A 20,965-nucleotide genomic window follows, 5' to 3' on the forward strand; every position below is an offset into this window, starting at 1 on the left:
TCTTCAGGCTTTTTGGTCAGCGGGGCAACGCCGGGAAGACGGTAGCTCCCCCTCCCCCTCCCTTACCCCCTCCGCCACTTAAGGTATTCTCACTGGGGCCCCGCTCGGTAGTTTAGACACTCTCCCCAGGTTGCGCTCGCCTTTACAAACCAAGATGGCGGGATTTCGATGCAAACGTACGAGTCTTGAAAACCTCACGGAAAAATAGTGGACGGTAAAAAGTGTACATACAAACATAAGTTTAGAAGTATTATTCGTTTTATGTATCTGCAAAGAAATTTGAGATAACTAGGGATCGGGGAAAAGACTGGTGAAGAATAAATTATTCCGTGTGTCACATGGGTCGTGACGTCATTTCGCGGGAATAAGTAGCGCGAAATCTTGTTGCTCGTTCGAACGTTTTCATCATGGCCGCTGCGGAAACTTCTTTGAGGTAAATCTTGTATTACCCTAAACCTTAACACTCCATCTTCGCTGTATTTTTAGAGTGCTTCCTTTTGTAAGTTGTTGTGTCCCATTGTGGTTTTCAGGGAGGAAGTCTCGAAGTTGATGGGGCAAGGAAAGCGACATCTCGTGTGCACTAAAGTTGTTCAAGCTGTCAAATGCTTCGAGGAAGCTACACAGAAACTGTAAGATAATGTCTATTCATTTTATCACTGCGTTATCTGTTTCATTTGATTCGATATCTATTTGTTCAGTAAGCAATTGTAACGTTAGGTCCGAATCCTGGTAAACACTCGTTGAAGTAAAATTTTGCAATTTGGTTTCATTTTGAATTTATCTATTGAGTGCAATTTCTGTTTGTGCTGTCTTCAAACACTATAACTTATAAATTATACGTTTAGTTCGCTCAGAACATCTTGAGGAATGGATGAAGTTGTCACATGTACATGTTACAGAAAGATTCAAGGGTTTACCAGAAGCACGTGTACATTTCAATTCATGTACATTAAGCTTACTTACTTGAAGCTTTAAGTCCACCTGACCACCATACAAATAAGGGGAAAACAATAGATAGACAACAGTCAGAACTTAATTTCCATTCGTAAAACTTTTCCCATTTCTGAATAAAAAGTTGCAAACATCTCTGAAAATGAAAGACAAAGTATGTTATCTATAACTATCATAATAATAAAATGTGGCCTAGTGCCTAACATGAACTGTTTGTAAGCATTATGGCAGTGGCAAATGGTTTAAAATCCAGAGTCTCCCATAATTTAGGAACCGTCTTGGAAGACTAAGTTTCAAAAATCATGCTCATAAAGGCCCGGCTACACAGTCAGGCATTTGGTCCAACACTGTGTCGGAAAAACATGTTTTACTGTTTAACAGCCTCTCTCAACTTTGTATCTAAATCAATTGCTTTCCGTGTCTGATCTAGAACAAACATTTCATGTTACATTTTGCATTACAAACAAATGTTTGATTGTTTAGCCTTAACAAAACCTGCATAGGTGAGAAAATGCTACCAATAAGAAAGGAAATTGGTCACTTTATAACCAGTCACACCAGTAACAGGGGCACCCAATGGATCGTTTCGGTAAATTATCTGTTCAGAAGGCCTTTAATCCCCTACAATTTTCTAAAGTAAACTTTCACTTCAAGTGTCGTGATATGGGAAATTTAAGGCCGAGTGATTTCAGATTGATAAAAATTTGGGTTTGAGTACTGAAGAAAGGTCAGCTAAGGTTTTTCGGAAAGAAAATAAGCCCTAAGGTTTTCAAGAAATGGACAAAAATGCCCCTAGTAATTTTAAAAAGACTCAAGTTCCCGTAGAATGACCGAACAGATAAAAATATTATACCACGGCCTAAAATGAACCCACAGACCTTTAAATACACTCCAGACAGCCTAAAATTGTGTTTCAAAGGATTTGAGAAAAAAATGTCATTGGGTGCCCCTGCAGTAATACCAAAAACAAAAAATATAATGCCATTTGGGTTCACTCAGTTGTCTGATATTTGATCACACATTGTTGGCCTGTTTAGTCACCAAAGTTGTTGTGTAGGGAACACGATGTTTGACAAAGCTGTTTGATGGTTTAGCTAGGGATTTAGGCTGTAGTTTATACAACCTGGGCCTTTACATCTTAGCAAGTCTCATATTTACAATTTGATATCTCTTATTATCAGTGGCAGTCAATCCATGTAAACCACATTAGACATCTTAATTTGTTAATGCGATCATGGTATGAAAATCTGAATTGGTTAATTCCAGAATATGTCCTTGCCATAACATATGTGGTATCAACATCCCCCCCCCCCCCCCCCCCTCTCTCTCCCTTACCTTTGAATGTAATCAGAACTAGAAATAGAACCTTATGGTGGTAGGAAGACTTCTACTCCGGAATAATCCTTAGTTCACACAAACTGATTTCCTTACTGTGAGTCTGTCAAAATGATCTCAACTTTCTGAGTGTCATGGAGAGACAATTGGTCTTCTTTACTGGATGCCATCACATCACAAAAATGAAAACAAGCAAATCAAATTTAACTAATTATCAATGTCCATGATAAAAATTGAAGGAGAGTTGAAGAAAAATTTTAATCTGGATTCATTTTTATCTCACTTCAAAAGTGAGCTCAATTTGCATAACATGCAAAGTGAAATTTCCGTTCAAGTCTGATTGGTAACACAATAACTTACTGTATATCAATATGAATATTCTGTGAAATGAGAAGGGGAGAAACAACTTTTGCTGATATTTGCTCCATACAAGCAAAACAATCATAATTTCTGCAAAACTGTTGTTACATTAAAGTTACTGTAACATTCCCTAACAAGATAACGTAATTAAAATACCAGCTAAGAAAATAATCACATCACTTTTGCCATGCTGATGTCATGTCTGAAAGTCATAAAAAAAATTTCCCTTGGATTGTTTGGGACATATCATTCAATTTTAGCGCTTCCCAAATTTGGCATGCCTGCTACTAACTTTTTGAGACAGATGTCAACTGCAATGTACAAGGTGCCGTTCTAGAAATATCCATACTCCCCCACGGAAGGTTCTTTGTTTTGACCCCCCTCCCACGAGAAAATTCCAGTTTAGCTTCATACTTTGCTTCTAAAATTTTGTCTTTTTAGACCCTCCTCCCCCTAGGAATTCTGATTGGCCTTCCATGGGGTGGGTATGAATATTTTCTGAAACTGCACAATGAGCAATTACTAATCTGAATGCAGTTTTTGAATGGGCTTGGCTGTTTGCCATGTTTTGTCACAAATTTTCTTGAATGTAAACATTTCTTGTGTTGTACGGCAGGCTGCGGCAAGACAAGTTCTTCCTCCTCTGGAAATCCAAAACTGAAAGACCCCCCCATTCCTCAGAATTCCTAGCTTAAACGACCCCCCTCCCCCCATGCCTTCCCATGCCCCCCACTCCCAGGTTTCATTCTTCCTTTGTTGTTCATCTTTCAATAAAGTTTTATTTGCCCCAAACTCTGCTTGGTTAATGTGTAGTGCTAATTCTCAAATCACCCATTATGTGCAGGGATTTCTTCACAAACTTTCAGTTTATTGTTGCCAACTTTATGATCTCATTAGGTCATGCTGGGAAATCAAATGTTCTGAATGATGTCCTTTTGGGATGAGGTGGGATCAAGAATTATTTCATTATTCAAGATCTAAATTGGCAACAAACAGATGCTCCTGCTGAATGAAAGTAAAGAAAAAAAGCTCTTAGCCACATCAGTCACGTTCAGTCATGTTATTATTGTAACCTAACTAAGCAGGATGTTAGAATGCCAATAAACGAAAACTTGAGATCAATGTATTATTCAGTAAATGACACAGACAAACTCGGAAAAAGAAATTCGGAGTGCTCCTATCAGAAGTCGAACCAAAGACCTTCTGATTACTAGTTTGGACGCTCTACCACTGAGCTACAGGAGACTCATGCGAGCTTAGGCCATTAAATGAAAACTAGTTGAAAAATAGCAGTCAAGTTATATTAATAGTTTGTTTCTTTCATGTCCAGAGAGAAAGAATATGGATCAGGAGCGGATGAATGTGGTGAAGCTTATCTTTTCTATGGCAAGGCCTTGTTAGAACTGGCAAGGTATGTGATGTCAACTGCTACATTCTTTTGTAACAAATATTATTTATCTCAAGAATAGTTTGGGCAAAAAATGGAATACATGTACATCTTTCCATTTCTGTAGAGGAAAACACAGAAAAGTTTGTAGAATGCTTTCTGTTCCCCATCCTCTCCATTTATTAAGTTTTAATGATTGTTTGTTACATACCCAATATCCTTTTTTTTACAGAGCTGAAACTGGTGTCCTCGGGAATGTTCTTAAAGATGGTATGTTTATCTGATATTTTTATGAGATGTCTTCTCTAGTAGTTAAGTTGTGTTGGTTGCTGTGGTGTTACCCTATGCTTGAAGATTTTGAAGACCTGTCTCAGAATGAAGACTTAAATGTTATAATTTATTGTTCTGCAGTTGAATCAAAAAGCGGAGAAAGCAGCGATGAAGATGAAGACAATATGGAAGCAGGTTAGTGTTTATCACCATGTTACACTTGCTCCCTATTAGGCTATATTCACTCTGGACTGGCTCCAAATGGATTTGGGCCAAACCTCAAACCAGATGGGCAATTTCATTCACATGGGAAGTTCTATCCATACTGATATGATACAACACAGCACATCACAATGCATTTTATTAGTTCCTCCCAATGGGGTTTTCAGAACCAATTTAAGAAAAATTCTACAACAAAGAAATAATTAAAACTAGTAATAATCACAGGTTAGGGAGTGTGTTCAATGATCTCAATCCCAGGCCCTTTGCCAAGTTGGTGATGATCTAATCCACCCCTGCAAAATCTGCAGGGGATGCCAGATACGGATCCTAAGATCCATTCGTTGATAGATCGACTGTCCCAACCCTCCAAGCTGCGACCACTTTGGGCGCCATGGCGACTAAAAGTTCATCACTGGCAACCAGAGAGTCGCCAAATTGGGAACCAAGGATTTCTCGCATCAAAAGAAAAAAGTTGAATCTTCCACGGGTTAAAGATGAAGTTTAAAGTATTTCCTTGGTAAATAGATCTTACATTGAATTTTTCAGATCTTCCTGTGAAAAACTAGGCTAAATTAGTAAAATTAAAACAGCAGTGAAATGCACAGAGTGAACATCTTCGTTCTGCATGACTGAGTAATGTTTGGTTTCCTAGCACGTGATGAGGTTTATAGTACAGTGATGAAATGAACGTGGTAACTGAAAGTGTAGTTCCAGGAAATATTTGAGCGGCTAGCTGGGGGTGTTCACACGAAGAATTTCTCCAGAGGGTGAGGAAATTTACTGAAAAGTCGTCAGCGATGCATAAAGTTGGCTGACACGAATTGTCAGTTGCCATTGCGGAAAAATAATCATTATCCATTTGAATTAGTCCTTGAATTCACGTCTCGGTACTTAATCTAAATCGTCATCTCTGTACTGAGTTTTTGAATGAAATGAATTCGACAAAGAAAAGAAGTTTCTGTCTCAACGTTTATACGTCAAGTCTCTATCAAATAAATGTCGCTTTTCATGTCTGACGGAATTTGTGCCCAACCTTTAGTGAAATTTGCATCAATGGGAAAGTTTTTGTTCACTGCTGGATCAAATTTTTTCCTGTATGGAATTATTTCTGCAGAATTCTTTCCCTTTTTTTTCAGAAATCTTTTTTGTGAAATATTGCATCAAAGAAAATACTCTTTTTGTGGCCGCGGTAAATTTTCCGCGAGAAATTAATTCAACGATTACGACAGCTCTGTATGCGCGTTGTACGTTTTGTCGTGTCAGAAATAGATTCTTGTGCGTGCAGCCAGTTTTTGACTGGGTTTTTAAAATTCTACTTGATAAATGCAGCATCTTATATTTGAAGGGGTGCGTGGAAGAAGGCCCTAAGTGGCTTTTAATGTAAGGTCAAATTCTCCTTTTATTTCACAAGCAGAAACAAGAAAATTTGGAAGGAGAATGTAGCAGTTTATCAGAAGTCAGTTAGGGCTTTTTTCCAGGCACCCCTTCATTTGTTGTGCAACTGTATGTAAGCTTCAAGCACCTCTTTCCTCTTTCTTTAAATTCGCACTGTCAGCACCATGAAAAACACTGAACTACCTGTTGTTTCGTGTGCTTCGCAAAATTTCATTCCTCTTCTGTTCACATGAGTATGGACCTTGAACTCAACGCCAGGGCCTTCCGGGTTCACATACCATTCATTCATTCGTTGCAGAAATTGCAGAACAAAAGAATACCAAGAATGTGGTCAAATTTTGTGAAAAACTTGCTATACAGTATAAGAAAAAGCCGCTGACCACCTCCACCAAGAATAGTCTGCAAGCTCGCTTTTGCTCACCCGCAATTATTAACTTCACAAAAATATTAATAATTATTATTAACTTTTAATAATTAATAATTACTATTAATAATATTCTGGCGACTAAAACAAAAGAGTTGGTTGCCAAATGGCCACTAACTGAAACATTTAACGTGGAGGGTTGTGTCCCATACAATCTCGACTCTAATCTGATTAGGAGTATGTTCTTTCTACTTCAAATGCAAAAATTTAAAAATAAGTGTATGGAAACTCTGCCTGTTGATGGCATTACTGTGACCTTGCCTCAATCTCTCATTGGGCAATTCCAGAAAATATCCATACCCAACAACGGATGGCTTCCATGTTTTAACCCCCACTTGCCTTCGGAAATTCCAAAATGCGTTACCCCCCCATGCCCTCAGAATTCCATAATCGTGAACCCCGCCTCCCCTTCAGAATTTCCGGTTTTTCTGGGAAGTACATTTTCGACTTAGAAACGCCTATATGAACAAACAGAAGGGTGCGATTATGGTTAAATCGGAGAATAGCAAAAAATGAGTTTTGACATACGATTCTTCCGATTCTCCGATTTTTCTACTTGGCACGATTCTCCGATTATTCCAATTCTTCCGATTATACGATTCTTCCCGAAACAAGCGCACTACACATGAATATATCTCGTTCTTTAATCCATTAGCCGAAACAAGCGCACTTAACACATGAATATATATCTCGTTCTTAAGGCAAAATCGTAGAGTCGGAAGAATCGTAGAATCGGACAATCATTTCTAAAGTCTCTTAAGGTAAAATCGTAGAATCGGAAGAATCGCAGAATCCGATAATCATTTCTAAAGTGTCTTATGGTAAAATGACAGAATGGGAAGAATCGTAGAATCGGATAATCATTTCTAAAGTCTCTTAAGCTAAAATCGTAGAATCGGAGACTTCAATCGTAAAATAGGTAAAAACCTTAGTGGTAAATCGTAAAATAGTATGCCTAAATTGGACGTACTATTCTCCGATTTAGCCATAATCGCACTGCTCTCTGAACAAACGAACATGAATTTATGCCTCCTCAGGGCTGTAATCTAGCGGCGCTAGGCGACAAGCTTTACTCTTCAGCGACAAGAAAAACCTACCACTAGTGGCCAGGCTGTGAAAACTTCTTTTTAAGTCCGAATTTGGCTATAATAATAAACACCATTTACAGCAGTTTTACTCCTCTTTGTTTTCTTGTGCTGTTTTGACATTTACAAAGCAGAATAGCTCAAATTCAGACAGTTAAAATCTTTCAGCGGTCAAATATACCGTCGAGTCTTGTTGCGTCCTTTTATACGTCATGTAGTGTGCACGAAAAGTGTTCTCAACCCATATGCTTCATGTAGTGTACATGAAATGTATCATGATCTATTTAACAAATAGATTCCATTTTGCCGTGCGTCTGTACTCTGATAACGCACAGATGACGTCAAAACGTGGTGAGAACAAAGAAGTACGCTACGAGCCGCAGGCGAGTAGCGTGACTGATGTTCTCACCACGTTTTGACGTCCTCTGTGCGTTATCAGAGTACAGACCCACGGCAAAATGGAATCTATTTGTTTTATACAGTAACCAAGACATTTCAACACATTTTGTGAGCGAGCATCGCGTTGCCTGAGCTGAATCAAAAACTTTCCAGCAAACTCAGTTTTGGACTACTACACACACGCAATTGTGATCTTCTAAATTAGAGTATAATCCGAACGAATTTCACGAACAATATTTTCAAAACTAACCTTTATTCCAGAAGGAAATCCTGACCTCAAAATATTACAGCATGTAAGTCGCTTCACTGCGATTTGTAATCGATTACTCGCCATTACCGGATTTCTATCGGCGACATATTTCGACAAATATTTGCTTCCTTTTCACGTCACAACAAAGTTCTAGCTTTCCTATCCTGGTTGAGGTCACTCTCAACGGTCTTTGTCCAATTTTTTATTGAACAGTTTTCCTTTCCTGAGAAATTTTGCCTGTGTTTGTCCGCTACTCGCAAAAACAGTTTGCAAAACTTTGTTGACCAGTCACTCTGGCTGGACTCTAGACTCTGATCACATGGGCCGGTCACACCACTCGATGACGTCAATCGTGCGTCTATACTCTAATCACACACTCCTCTAGACCAATCAAAACGCGAGTTTTACACAGTTCATTGTATAACGGACGATCTATCGATGCTTGTCTTCTGCTTCCGCGGTCATACGTTCGTGGATAATTTTATTTACGAACTACAAAAGTCCACTACAATAGCATTTTCAAGGAACTCACTCTACACTTTCTACCCCAGAAATCCCACCTGTGGAATTCACCAGTGCCTTCGGATATCCAATGGTAAATACCCCCCCCCCCCCCATGCCCTCAGAATTCCATAATCGTGAACCCCCCCTCCCCTTCGGAAATCCTAAAAGCCGTCTGTGGTATGGTATGGATATTTTCTGGAATCGCCCATTACACATTTCACTTAAAGCTCTTAATACTTATAATTCTGGATTTTGTGGTGGTACTAAGTGGATTAAAAGATTTGGCTGAGTGATAAACTATGAATGGTGGGAAGTAGAGTTTCAATAGTGTTATGTCTTAAAATGGTCCCTGTCTTTGAGTGACTAGTTGAAAACCTAGTAACTAAATTTAAGAATTTCTGGAAGGAGCCAAGTCATTGACAGAGGCACTTACGTGCTATGGTCACACAAGATAAAAGGCCTTTCAGAGGTCTTCATGTGCTAGTAATATGTAAATATCAAACTTTGTGATGTCGGCTATTATACGTGCAGTAAAATTCTGTTATAGTTGGAATTTTTTGTTAATGTTTTGTTTAGCAGTGTTGTCACCTAGGAGTAGGCTAGTTGGTTTTGGTACGGGTAGCATGGTTTAGACTTGAGTGCTAGTTGAATTTATTGAGCTCGCAGCATCATGTTCTCGTCTTGGTTTTTAACGTACAGTGTATAACAGTTAAGAGAACACCAGTTGTTGATATGCCTAGTCAATGTTTCAGTCCATCAATCCTTTTTGCTTCTAAGGGAAGTTGAAGTGTGATGTTGAGGAAACAAATCCTTTGTGTTTTGATTACAGGAGCTGATACTGGAGAGGAAAATGGTAAAGAAGGTAAAGAAGGCAAAGATCAAGACAACAAGGAAAAGAGTAAGGACAAGAGTGATGAAGGAACAATTTGTGATTTTCTTTTTATTGTTTACTTTCAAAAGAAGCAGTAATGGGTTGTTCCAGAAAAAATCCACATCTCCCAACGGATGGGATTCAGGAAATTATCGCAGCAGGGGGGATCAAAGACTCTGGAAATCCAGGCGGGAAGGGGGGTTGAACTTGAAAAACTCTTCTGCAGGGCTCATTTTGACGGATAGTTCACGCAATTCGAACGTTTAGTTCGGTGACACTTCAGCGCTCTCAGACCCTGAAAATAGTAGAAATATTTTGCTCACATATTTCTCACCTAAAATAAATGATAATCTAAGTTCCTTCACAGGTTCTTTTATAGCAGAAAACGCAAACAACAAGATACTAAAGAACGAGCCGTCGCAACATTGTTGCAACGAAGAGTTTGAAACGCCTGACACATTTCTACTCGTACCAGACCCAGCGCGCCACCGTTGTGTAATTTCACGTCACCCCGTTGAAATCTCGGTTGTTTGGTCGGCCATTGCATTCTTAGTGTGGATTCCACTGCGTCAGGCAGAAGAATTCTTTACTTGTGTAAGCAAGGATGCAGAGCTATTAGCTGAAGAAGATAATTCCAAAGAATTTTGGTCCAAACATTCCCTCTTCATCGAAAATGCTCGAGAGGAACTTGTAGCCATCTGTACCTCGAAAAAAACTTTTTGGAAACGCAAGTTATTGCGAAGGCAACAGAAGGAGGAAGTTCTTGGACGGGTTCTTGCAACATATACAGTGGTAACCTCTCTGAAGTCCCATCGTCCGTAGTACAGTTGAACAAGCAGCCAGTGCGTTTTCTGCGTGCAGTTTTAAGATTCCATGGGTATTGTCCATGCACAAAGGTTGAACTTGTTCGCTTTTTCGCATTGTTGCTCCTTTCTTTTCATAGTTCCATGCGATAGAGTTTTTAATATCAGCCGAAGCTTTAGAAATTGAAAAAGAACATCTTCTAGACGTGATTGTGCGTATTTTCTATAAAAAATAAATTAAATTTAAGCCTAATATTTTTTTCCGGAAGTCCATGCAGGAGGGGCGGTCTTTTGTCTCATCCGTCGGGGGGGGGGGGGGGGGTGGGGGGTGGTGGATTTTTTCTGGAATAACCCAATGACTTAAACGTGGACTAAACAGGATAGAAAAGCTTTATTTCAGTCTCTGAGTTATGACTAATTAAAATAATACCAGTCAGAATTTAAATGACACAAACCAATACTGGACAAATTTTTAAACTCTCAAAGATCATAGTAAGTGAACCCTCACAGAAAACCCTCACTTGAAAATCTGAGTTCGTCCTCCCTTCGTGGCATAAGTTAAACATTTATGTCTCAAAGAACACTGCAACAGAAGCTTCCTTCTTTTGATTGCAGAAGCTGAGACTGAAGAGAAAGATAAAGAAAGTAAGGACATGAGTGATGAAGGAACACATAAAACAGAAGAGAAAGGAAAAGATGAAAGTGAGCAGGGTAAATCAGTAGAAGCAACACCAAAGGAAGAGGCTGATGAAGAGATGAAAGAAGAAAAGGAAGACAAGAAGGATAAGGAAGATGAAGAAGAGGGAGGGAGTAAAGAAGGGAAGGAACATGACGATGAAGAAGCAGAGACTAAAGGAGAGGAAGAAGATGGCAGAGAAGAGACTAAAGGAGAGGAAGATGGTGATGGAGAAGAAGATGATGACGAAGAAGGAGAGAATGGGGAAAATGAGGAAGACGGAGGAGAGGAGGAAGGTGAAGACGGTGATGCTGGAGCTACTGCTGTTGAAGGACAGGAGGTATTGATTCTTGGTAACATTTAAGATAATCTTTAAATTGTTGAACAATGGTTTGTTGGTATTCCCCTAGATGAGAAGGTTAAGTCCACTGCTGGTTCCTCTCTCCCCCCAGCCTTCTCACCAATGCACCATCCCTACTGTCAATGACATTATTTCTTAAGTTATATAGTCAATTCAATTCAGTTCTTTATTCACACTATACAGAACATTTACACACAATCTATATTACAAATAGAGGAAAGAAAGAAGAAAGGAGTAACATAATGAGCCTTGAAGGGATACATGTATGGTTCATGTGTGTGCAGTGTCCAAAGTAGCAAGAGCTCTCTAGTTGGACTCTGCCCCAGTCAAGTAAATGGCAGCATAAACTCAGATTAAATCAGTATTAATGAAATCAAGCAAAGCAGCAGTAAAATCAAGTTTGATTGATCAAAAGGTGGTATTTCCATTCTTTTTTAAATTTATTGTAGGGGACACATTTAAGTCCAAGGGGCACTGTTTCCCAAATCTTTGAACCAGAATATTTAAAGAATGTCTTACCTAAATTAGTGTCAGTCCTGACTTTTTAACAATGAACCATTTAGTCATGTTAGAGCCATTTTGGTGAGTTGCGTTTTAGTAATGAATATACTTTTCAACTAGGAGGATACAGATGTTCCAACCATGCAGTTGGCCTGGGAGTCTTTGGAGTTGGCACACCTTGTTTTTTCAAGGTCTGTACCGAAATACATCAAGAAGATCAAACTTTCTGTTTTGAAAATAAAGTTCTCCTTGTCAGTTGACTCATAATAACTAAGAGAATTAAACTTACTTTTTGTGAAGGAATGACAACAAAGAAGCCCATTTGAATTTAGCAGAAGTTCACCTTAAGCTTGGAGAGATTCAGTTAGAGCAAGGTAACTAAACTACTCTCTAGTATGAATACTGAAAAAATCACCATGTGAAACTTACAATTTGTATTTCCAGAAAAATTCCATACCCACCCCATGGAAGGTCATTGGAAACTTCTAGGGGGAGGGGGTCTTGAAAGTCAATCTTTTAGAAGCAAAGTATGAAGCTGAACTGGAATTTTCTGGGGGGAGGGGGGTGCAAAAGAAAAAAACCTTCCATGCAAGTATGGTATTATTTTCTGGAACTGCAGAATACCCCTCCATTACAATTATAGTACAATAATATTATAAGACATCGCCCCATACCCCAGATTGCAGTTTTCCATGCTTTTAGGGTAACTTGTTAAAGACATGCACTTGGATACAATTTCTTTTACTCTATCTCTCAAGAAGACTTGAGATGAAATAATTAGGGAAAAGGCTTCAAAAAAAATTGTTTTGAAAAATAATTTTAAAAAAGGGAGCATACGTTGTAAGCTTGGGTAAGTACAAGTTGAAGTTGTCATTTGAATGAACCACCTTGTACTACATTATTTGTAATAGACTGCAGCATCATAGAAAAAAAAGTATTACTCCACACCTTTCATTTGAATTGTCAAACTGTAGGATGTGGGAAACCCTAAAAGCTGGAATGGCGGAAAATCACCCCTTATCCTGAAAGATGGAACAAGTTAGGGTTAGGGTTATAGTTTATTTGGGGTGATCTTCGGTCGTTCCATGTTTTAGGATTTGGGGAGATTTTCCACCGTTCTGCCGTTCTGGCTTGTAGGGTCACCGTAGGATTTCATCCCTGAGTATGATTAATAGATGATATAATTATTTGACTGGTTAAGATTCAGATTCAGTTCAGCTTTTTGGTGCCAACGATGTGTATTTACTTATCAAGGCACGACACTTAGCTGTTACACAATGTACAGTACAGTACAATAAATTTATAAGATAAATGCCAAAAATACCAGAAATTAAAACACTTGCTTACTTGGAATTATTTTAAAGACTTAAGGTGTGTGTTACTGACTTGCAGTTTTATTGTTTGTATTCAAGAACAATTTGTGAGTGCTGTAACAGACTTTCTCAAGTGCCTTGAACTTCAAGAGAAGCATTTGGAACCTGATGACAGGCTTATTGCAGAGACGTATCCTATTAAACTGAAGTGTGGCAAACAATGCTGTTATTTATAATAAAGCAAAAAATGAATGCTGTCCATAATTGTTAAGGTACATCTAACAACGGCTGAAAGTACAATTGTTGGACTTACAGCTGCATAAAATACAAGAAAAACAGTAGTAATACTGTTGTGTAGGATAATGAATGGTGTTAGCAAAGATGGCTTTTCTCCTAGTCAAGGCACCCCACTGTAATTAACAACATTGTTAATGAAAAAAAGTATTTCCGTGCACTTACATGCATAAAAGGGGCAACACAAGCATAAACAAGTGCTCATCGATATCTGTTAAAGGGGGATACTGATGCCGCTTAAACATTGATACAAAACACTCATCAGTTGTGTGATCAGGTATGTTGCAACACTGAATGTTGTATTGACTATCATCATCATCATATCATATCTTTATTTACCCTTGGATTTTTTTAGAGTAGCTTAATGCAGCTAATATCTCCGAGCATTTACCCACCCAGCCATAAGAATATACACACAAAGACCAGACCACAACACCGGGAACTATGTTCCCTACTCTTTGCAAACCATAAGTTGGGTTCTTTAACATCCCACAGAGTTGTTTATGAACAAGGGTTGCGAGACGGGGCCTACGGTTTTTCGTCCTTATCCGAACCATTTGCAGATGTCAATACAAAGACATGCAGTACTTTCTCCTCAGTTATTAAAGACCCTGAGTGTTGGTCAACCCACTACCTCCCGCACGGTAGTCCGGTACTCTACCAACTGAGCTAACCAGTTGGTGGTTTGGTCGACTAGTAAGGGGGTGGTGGAGCTGTGGGTATGAAATTGTGTCTTTCAGTTGTACCCCCCCCCCCCCCCACCACCACCACCACCAATAAGTACAAGAATCTTCTCTATAGGGCCAACCCCTCTCCTTCCCAGTATCTAAACCCCCCTCCCATGGGGCCACTGACTCTCCTTCCCAGACTTTGACTTTGACTTTGTCATTTCAGTGCAAAACCTTTTTAACCTTAACTTGTGTGACAGATCTTATAATCTTGGTCTGGCTTACAGCTTTCAACCAAATTATGGCAAGGCAAAGGAATTCTACAGTAAGGCATTAAAAGTTATACAACTAAAAATCTCCAAGCTGGAAGCTCGCCTTGCAGAATCCGATGCAAAGAACAAAGGAAAAGGGAAGGCTACAGATGACGATCCATGTGTAGTGGACAGAAAGGAACTACAAGAATTGCAAAATTTATATCCAGAGATCAAAGCTAGGGTAAGAGTAATATACTTCGTGAAATGACTTTGCCATTGTAATCATAACCAGATCAACATTGGCATCTCTAAAAATATTATTGACACCTGACACCATACCACTTTTTCACAGATTGGTACCATTGTATTTCTGTGCCTGTTTGTATAAGAAAGGTACAAGAACCAGGAGTTGGAGGGATTTAGTACACTCTCCCACCCTGCCCTGCATAGCATCAAACAACATCATACCCAAATCTCAATTATTGCTGTTGTCAGGTTTATTTTGCATTGCTGTTTTACACAGGCAGATTTGAAAGCCTTTGTTTTAAATATCTCAGACTGGTGTTATCTCCTAACCCTGTCATTTTCGTAGCCTCAATGGTGAAGCAACCAGCGCTGTCTTGGATGATAAATGTGATGGCTAACACACACTCAATCCAGTTTTAGCAAACAACAGGATGATTTTCTTCCTGTTGTTTGTTTAATATTTGTATTAATATTTTGTTTTTTTCTGCTGTGGTAGGTGGATGATGCTGAGGAGATGTTGAACTCTGCTGCCAGTCAGGTGTGAATGTTGATTGACTAAAGTAAAGCCTTGTGTTATGTTTTGTAAATAAGGAAGGAACAATGTTGTATCACTGAGGTTCTTCTATGTACGTATGTATACCCAACACTTGACAGCTGCTCATGACTACACATTGAACTCAGTTAAGGATGGTGCCCACTAATTTTATGACTATGTGGGGAGAGCAGATCTCTGCAAGGGCTATTGGAATCCAAAAAGAACAATTTTTTTAGAGATAATTACCAGTACTGATAACTACACATTTTTTTAAAGCTTATTTTAGCTTATTATCTCTAAAAAATGCATGGTTACCCCAAATTTTCTTTTTGGATACCAAGAACACTTGCTAAGTTCTGCTTTCTCTGGGGATAGTTTTAAACTGCGCAAAAATATCCCTGTATTAGCAGGCACCTCCCATAGGAAACCAGAGTATCTTGAGATGCACAGAACGTATGCACAATAGCAAAAGTAGGCACCGTCCTTAAGCTGGCTACAAAAATCGTTGTTTGGTTTTATTTTTTCTCTAGCTTGAATCAACAACAGAAGAGGGCTTTGGGTCAAGTACACAGGATAAGAGTGATGTACCTGTAAACACGGTAAGAAAATAATGCTATGATAATTGAATACTCAAATTGGGCCTGCTAACAATTACCAATCAGATTGAAAGTTTCACTTATAAACACAATAAAGCCAAGCTACTTTTGTTTATCAGATACCAATCAAGAAAGTATCTAATCAACAGCCAGCCAATGATGTTAGTCACTTGATGCGCAGAAAGGTAAGGAATATATTAATCTTCTTGTGTACTGGACTAGATGTTTGCAAGATGTAAGAAAATCTAGCTCAGTTGGTAGAGGACTGCACTTGTATCACAGAGGTCATGGGTTGAAATCCTGTTCAAGCCTGAAAACTTTTTTAAGGCTTTATTTTCACAACTGGTTAAGTTGGAAACGTAACTATGATGTTCTTTCCATTATACAGTCTTTCATGCAAAGTTAAAATTTATGTATTTGATATATTCAACTTGATTCCATTGGAAAAGCTGTAACTGGTGCTCTGTCAGTATTAGAAAGGATGGACTCCGATATAAAATTGATGGGTGATGCTCATCATACCTTGGGGTTTAATAAATATAAAATGTCTTTATTCAATCAAAAGATAAAATACATAACTTAAGTTATCTGTCTTTCCAATGCCTTAGTTCAGTCTAGGGATATTGGAAACAAATCTTTACAAAGTCAAATTTCCTATTTGACCTGCTCACCCGCCCAGCTTAATGTCAGCAAGTTCAACAGTCGTGTTGCACAAATTATAAAAGGTTGTGTTTCTTCCTAGAGGAAGCCAGAGGAAGAGAGTAGTAGTGCTGCAACAGAGGACACAGGGATACCAACAAAAAAGGCTCGGCAGGATGAAGAACAACAAGCAGCCCCAGTAGTTACTGAGAATGGACATGGTCAAAACTAGATAGAGCAACGGAAACAAATAAGCTCATGTTGTGTAAATAGTGACAAGTTTTTTGTGTCAATTATAAATTATGAAAGAAGCTGACAATTTGTTATAACTTTGTTGTCTGTTTTTCTCTATCTAAAGTTGGCTAGCTAAAAGGGAATTTTTTAGCTGCAAGGCTGTACAAAATTAAATTTGTGAAAAGGAGTTGTTTGTAAGCCGGTGAAAACAGATCTGACGACGAATAAGCATCGGGCATCGCTTTGTAGAGATCATCTGCTAAACCACAAACATAAGCAATTTTCGCCAGAACTGAATTGGACTCTATTGTGCGGTTTCTAACTATGCGGGAAAAGCAGCAAGGGCTATTGGAATCCAAAAAGAAAATTGGGGGTAACCATACAATAATACTAAAAAGCTGTATGGTGTTTTTTTTTTTTTTTTCAAATTGAAGCTTTATTGTCTCTGAAAAATGCATGGTTACCCCCAATTTTCTTTTTGGATACCAAGAGCACTTGCTAAGTTCTGCTTTCTTCACATAGTGTTAAACCACGCAAAAATATAGGAAACCCGAGTATCTCGAGATGTGCAGAATGTATGCGCAGTAACAAAAGGAGGCAAAAGGGAGCTGATCAGTGGATTTGGCTTAAAAATTCCATGGATTTGCAGTTCTCAGGCTCTTTCACGACGAAAAGACAACGCAGAGCCTCCACCCCCAAGGTCCGAAGCACTTTTATATACTGTACCCTATGCCCCACTGGGGGCTCAAAGGACTAAGAGAGATAATTGAGAGAAAAGGTACCCCTTCCACATACTAGCCGTAGCAAAACTCTCTCTTTTCAGTTCAGTGGTCTGTTCGAGATATTTTCATGGTCCCTTAGTTTTACTTATATATTTCTGCATTGAAGACGGGAACAATCCGTTGACTGGTAGGGTTTAAATTAAAACAGCAAAGTGTTTAACGATCAGTTATTGATAACCTGCCGAAGAAGGTGAAAATATCCACCAGAATACATTCATTTATTGTGGGAGTGATTTTAATTTACAGCAAGGAAAATACTCATACGATCTCGTCACATTATCTTGTCTTTTTGCTCTGTCCTGTCGGTTTCTACTGTGTTCAAAATAAAGACGACCATGAGTTACAGAAAGGAATGTTGAATAATGAGTAACTTTTGGGCAACATTAAAAAAAAAAGGAAAACAGTATGCACCGCGTTAACACCAACATTATCTTAACTTGTTAAGGAAAAACAAGTTGAACAAAATCAAAAATAAACATTTTTTCTTCAATGTATTTCTGAATCGGCTGAAAATTTTTCGCCAAACGAAAAACCAGCCGGATATAGGCCTTACACGGTGGGAATAAATCGCATAACAAGAAGCTGAAGAAAATCTACACCTTATTCAATTGCAGCCTGATTGGATCGCTTTTATGTTGTTCTTCATCGGGTTTTTCATTGTCAGAAGGAAGCGCCTTGTCGTTCACCATCATATGTAACCCTTGGGAATATTTTTTTAGGAATATTGGAATATTTCCATTCTGGAAATGGAGTCAAAACCGGGCTCAGATGCTTAGGTTGACCATTAGTATTGAGGGAGGGGAAGGGAAGGGTTAAACAATTTTAGTACATTTATGTAGCCAAGGTTCTCTCCGAGATTTTTTAGGAATTTATGCCCTGCAGGTTTCTTTTTGAACGGTTAAAAATACGTATCTTCCAGCTATCTTCCAGTCTGCTTTTCGGATTATTTTTTCGGATAGTTTAGCCTTGGACTATTCTAATATGTTTTCTGCCTTGATTTCTGATGGTCCATTATCGTAGTGGGTAAAATTAAAACTAAATGCAGTCATCAAATGTCTGCACAATCTTTTTCCAACTGAAAAACGGTTTAGTGTGTCTTGTAGGGTTAGCATTATGAGCAACAATTTCAAAGAAGTTAAAAGTTAATACGAAATGATTATTGTGTTGTCTTTGACAATCGTTTAGTGTACGTTACTTGCAGGGCATGACTTATACTATGTCTTCAACCTTTAAACCATTTATTGCTGTTCTGGAAATATACTGTATTCTTCATAAATAATACGCGATGTTAATTTCAATTTCAAGCAATCATGTCACTGTATTTACATATTAAATGCAATTTCGCACATTTTGTTCTACCTGCCGTGGGTGATAGTTGAGGGACTCTGTAAAACGCAGATACGGACGGGCGGATGCGGATGGCTGATGGCGGATAGGGCTTTTTTTTTTTTAATAGGATGTTGATACTGTTAAATTTATTGGTTAATTGTCACCTTCTAAGAAATGCTAGCTTTGGCTATTTTTTTTTTTTTTATTTGAATTAATTTATATCTTATTGTCAGTCAAACAGCGAAAACGCTATAGAATGTTTCTTCTCGTTTTACAACCAAATCAGTCTGAGTTTGCAGTGGAACTCCGTTCATTAGTACGACACACCATCCGACAAAACAACACGTTCACATTCATGAACGAGCTCTGTACTGTACGAGCTCTTGTTATTATAGATTGGTAATCGTGGTTATTATTCGAACAGACAGATCGATACGAGTTATTAAAAAAATTATTTTAAGATGTCCAAAGATTTCCCTACGTAGCATTTGCGAACGTGTCTTTTTCTTCCCTTTAAAATGGAAGTATCACGCAAATTTGCTGTCATTTCAAAACCCAAAAATGTTTGTCTGTCAGCAGAAACAACAAAATAATCGTCAAGTTTGTTATAAATTATCACCCGAGTGCAATAAAACTGTCGATTAGTGCCTCTGGCCAGAGACAGAGAAGGTAGATATGGATTGAAACTTGAAAAATGTTAGGCTAATGTTTTTCAAGTTTTCGCATTTTTGTTTCAAAAATGCGCTAGAACAGATCACGAGTTGTTTCTTTCAAGAATTGAGTTGATTTCTTTCCTCTCGTCATTCTAGAATTATTTAGCAGCTGATTGAAGGTCTTATTTTACCATTTTTAACAAAGGATATCAAAAACCCCATGAAACTTCCCCTTTAAATTTGCACGCAAGCGAAGTTTTCCTTGCAATAGGGGAACTTTCTTTGATCGAGTTTTGCGTCTTTTCGGTTTTGATATTCTTGCGGATTTTCGTTTTTCTCTTTTTTGAACATTCAGATTTTTTTACAGTATCAACATCCTCTTTTTTGCTTTAAAAAAAAGCCCCATCCGCCATCCACCGTCCACATCCGCCCGTCCGTATCCTCGTTTTACAGAGTCTCCTGACACGGAGGTGAATAGTATTTTTACTATAGACTAAAACAGTGAGATATATAGTATTGATGATTTTTGACACATTTGTTCCCGTCAACGATTAAAATTTTCACGCGCATTCACTCGGAGGTGAATTCAGTAACCAATCAGAGAGCGCGCACAACGCTATCCACTGTTCAGTATATACTGAAGGTAATCTTTAAATCAAAAAAATATATACACAAAAGTTAAAAGTAGTAAAATGGCTTTTGACAGTCCACGTTTAAAAGCAGTCAGTGACTCTGCTTCCCTTATTGCGGGGTCTAATCTGTTCCAGATTTCTGAACCAAAATTAATTGATGACCAGTGACCCCATTTTCTCCTTGCCTGGCCATAACCCGAGTCATGCTCCAAGCGTTTACATGAAAAAGGCACCCCTGATAATAATAAAAGATCTGCTGGCGGAAGAGAAACCAAACAATGATACCTAAAGCAGAGTGATCGAGCTTCAAATGGAGCTTTCAAACAGAAACGTTTAGAAATTTGAAAAACTCGGAGGATAATTTCCTTCTTCATCACATCGTTTGGAGGATGCTTTCTCGAAAATTCTTGAACTGACTGAAATTCCAGTAAACAGCTGCAGAAAAAGGCAAAAGCGAAAAAAAAAAAGCTGAAAAGTCTAAAGAGGTTGGGTTCGACTTTTGCACATGCTCGCACAAAAAAAAATGTTAACTTCTTGGCCTTCCTTGTTTTCAGGGTTATTTTTAAGTGCCGCGGATTTCCATTTTTCTATTCCTCGAACTGCGTTGATGATGGGAGAGGAGTTCCTTACATGTAATGCTTTGTGGCACATCTGTCGAATTATGCTTGGTAACTCCAAAGCAAACAAGAGTTTTTCTGGGAGGGGACGGGGGGGACTGTTTTATGTAGGACCATTGAGTGTTTTACACTGAACCTGGGCGTGGCATGAAAACCTTACTGTGGTAGGGGTAGATTAAAACAAATGCTCTGTACAACCACGTTGCATAGTAATTTGTTTTCTTAATAGCTACAGCCATTGCTGTGCTGCTTTCTCCGGATTGCCCTCGTTTTTTGGCGAATGGCCTTCTCAGTTCATTCGAGAAAACTAGTCACATTTGCCCCGGGAGTTTGGTTGTCGTTTTGATAAAAAAAAACAACAACAACAACAACAAAAACC

The 20,965-nt window shown here is 38.5% G+C and overlaps 1 protein-coding gene across 2 annotated transcripts; it reads left to right on the forward strand.

Annotated features, from left to right (window-relative positions):
- Positions 1-295: 295 nt before the first annotated feature.
- On the forward strand, positions 296-16,668 carry LOC146474322 (protein HGV2-like). Of its 2 annotated transcripts, XM_085117183.1 has the most exons (15): positions 297-433; positions 531-629; positions 3,977-4,057; positions 4,266-4,303; positions 4,445-4,498; positions 9,412-9,480; positions 10,872-11,272; positions 11,915-11,985; positions 12,095-12,168; positions 13,207-13,297; positions 14,330-14,564; positions 15,066-15,107; positions 15,635-15,703; positions 15,820-15,885; positions 16,443-16,668. In XM_085117183.1, exons 1-15 carry the CDS (start codon positions 408-410, stop codon positions 16,569-16,571), a joined length of 1,545 nt encoding a protein of 514 aa, XP_084973309.1. In that variant the 5' UTR covers positions 297-407; the 3' UTR covers positions 16,572-16,668. The 2 variants fall into 2 exon arrangements, with proteins under 2 accessions (XP_084973310.1, XP_084973309.1); XM_085117184.1 differs by lacking the exon at positions 9,412-9,480 and having other exon boundaries at positions 296-433.
- Positions 16,669-20,965: the final 4,297 nt, after the last annotated feature.

This window comes from Pavona decussata, unplaced genomic scaffold, assembly GCF_977016875.1.
Source record: "Pavona decussata unplaced genomic scaffold, jaPavDecu1.1 SCAFFOLD_90, whole genome shotgun sequence".
Lineage (NCBI taxonomy): Eukaryota > Metazoa > Cnidaria > Anthozoa > Scleractinia > Agariciidae > Pavona > Pavona decussata.

Excerpts from the sequence above, each read along its gene's own strand:
- LOC146474322 (XM_085117183.1), top strand. The coding sequence starts at position 408 with ATGGCCGCTGCGGAAACTTCTTTGAG. Across the intron at positions 9,481-10,871 it reads TCAAGACAACAAGGAAAAGA|AAGCTGAGACTGAAGAGAAA; the intron begins GTAAGGACAAGA and ends TTTTGATTGCAG. Across the intron at positions 13,298-14,329 it reads GACAGGCTTATTGCAGAGAC|ATCTTATAATCTTGGTCTGG; the intron begins GTATCCTATTAA and ends CTTGTGTGACAG.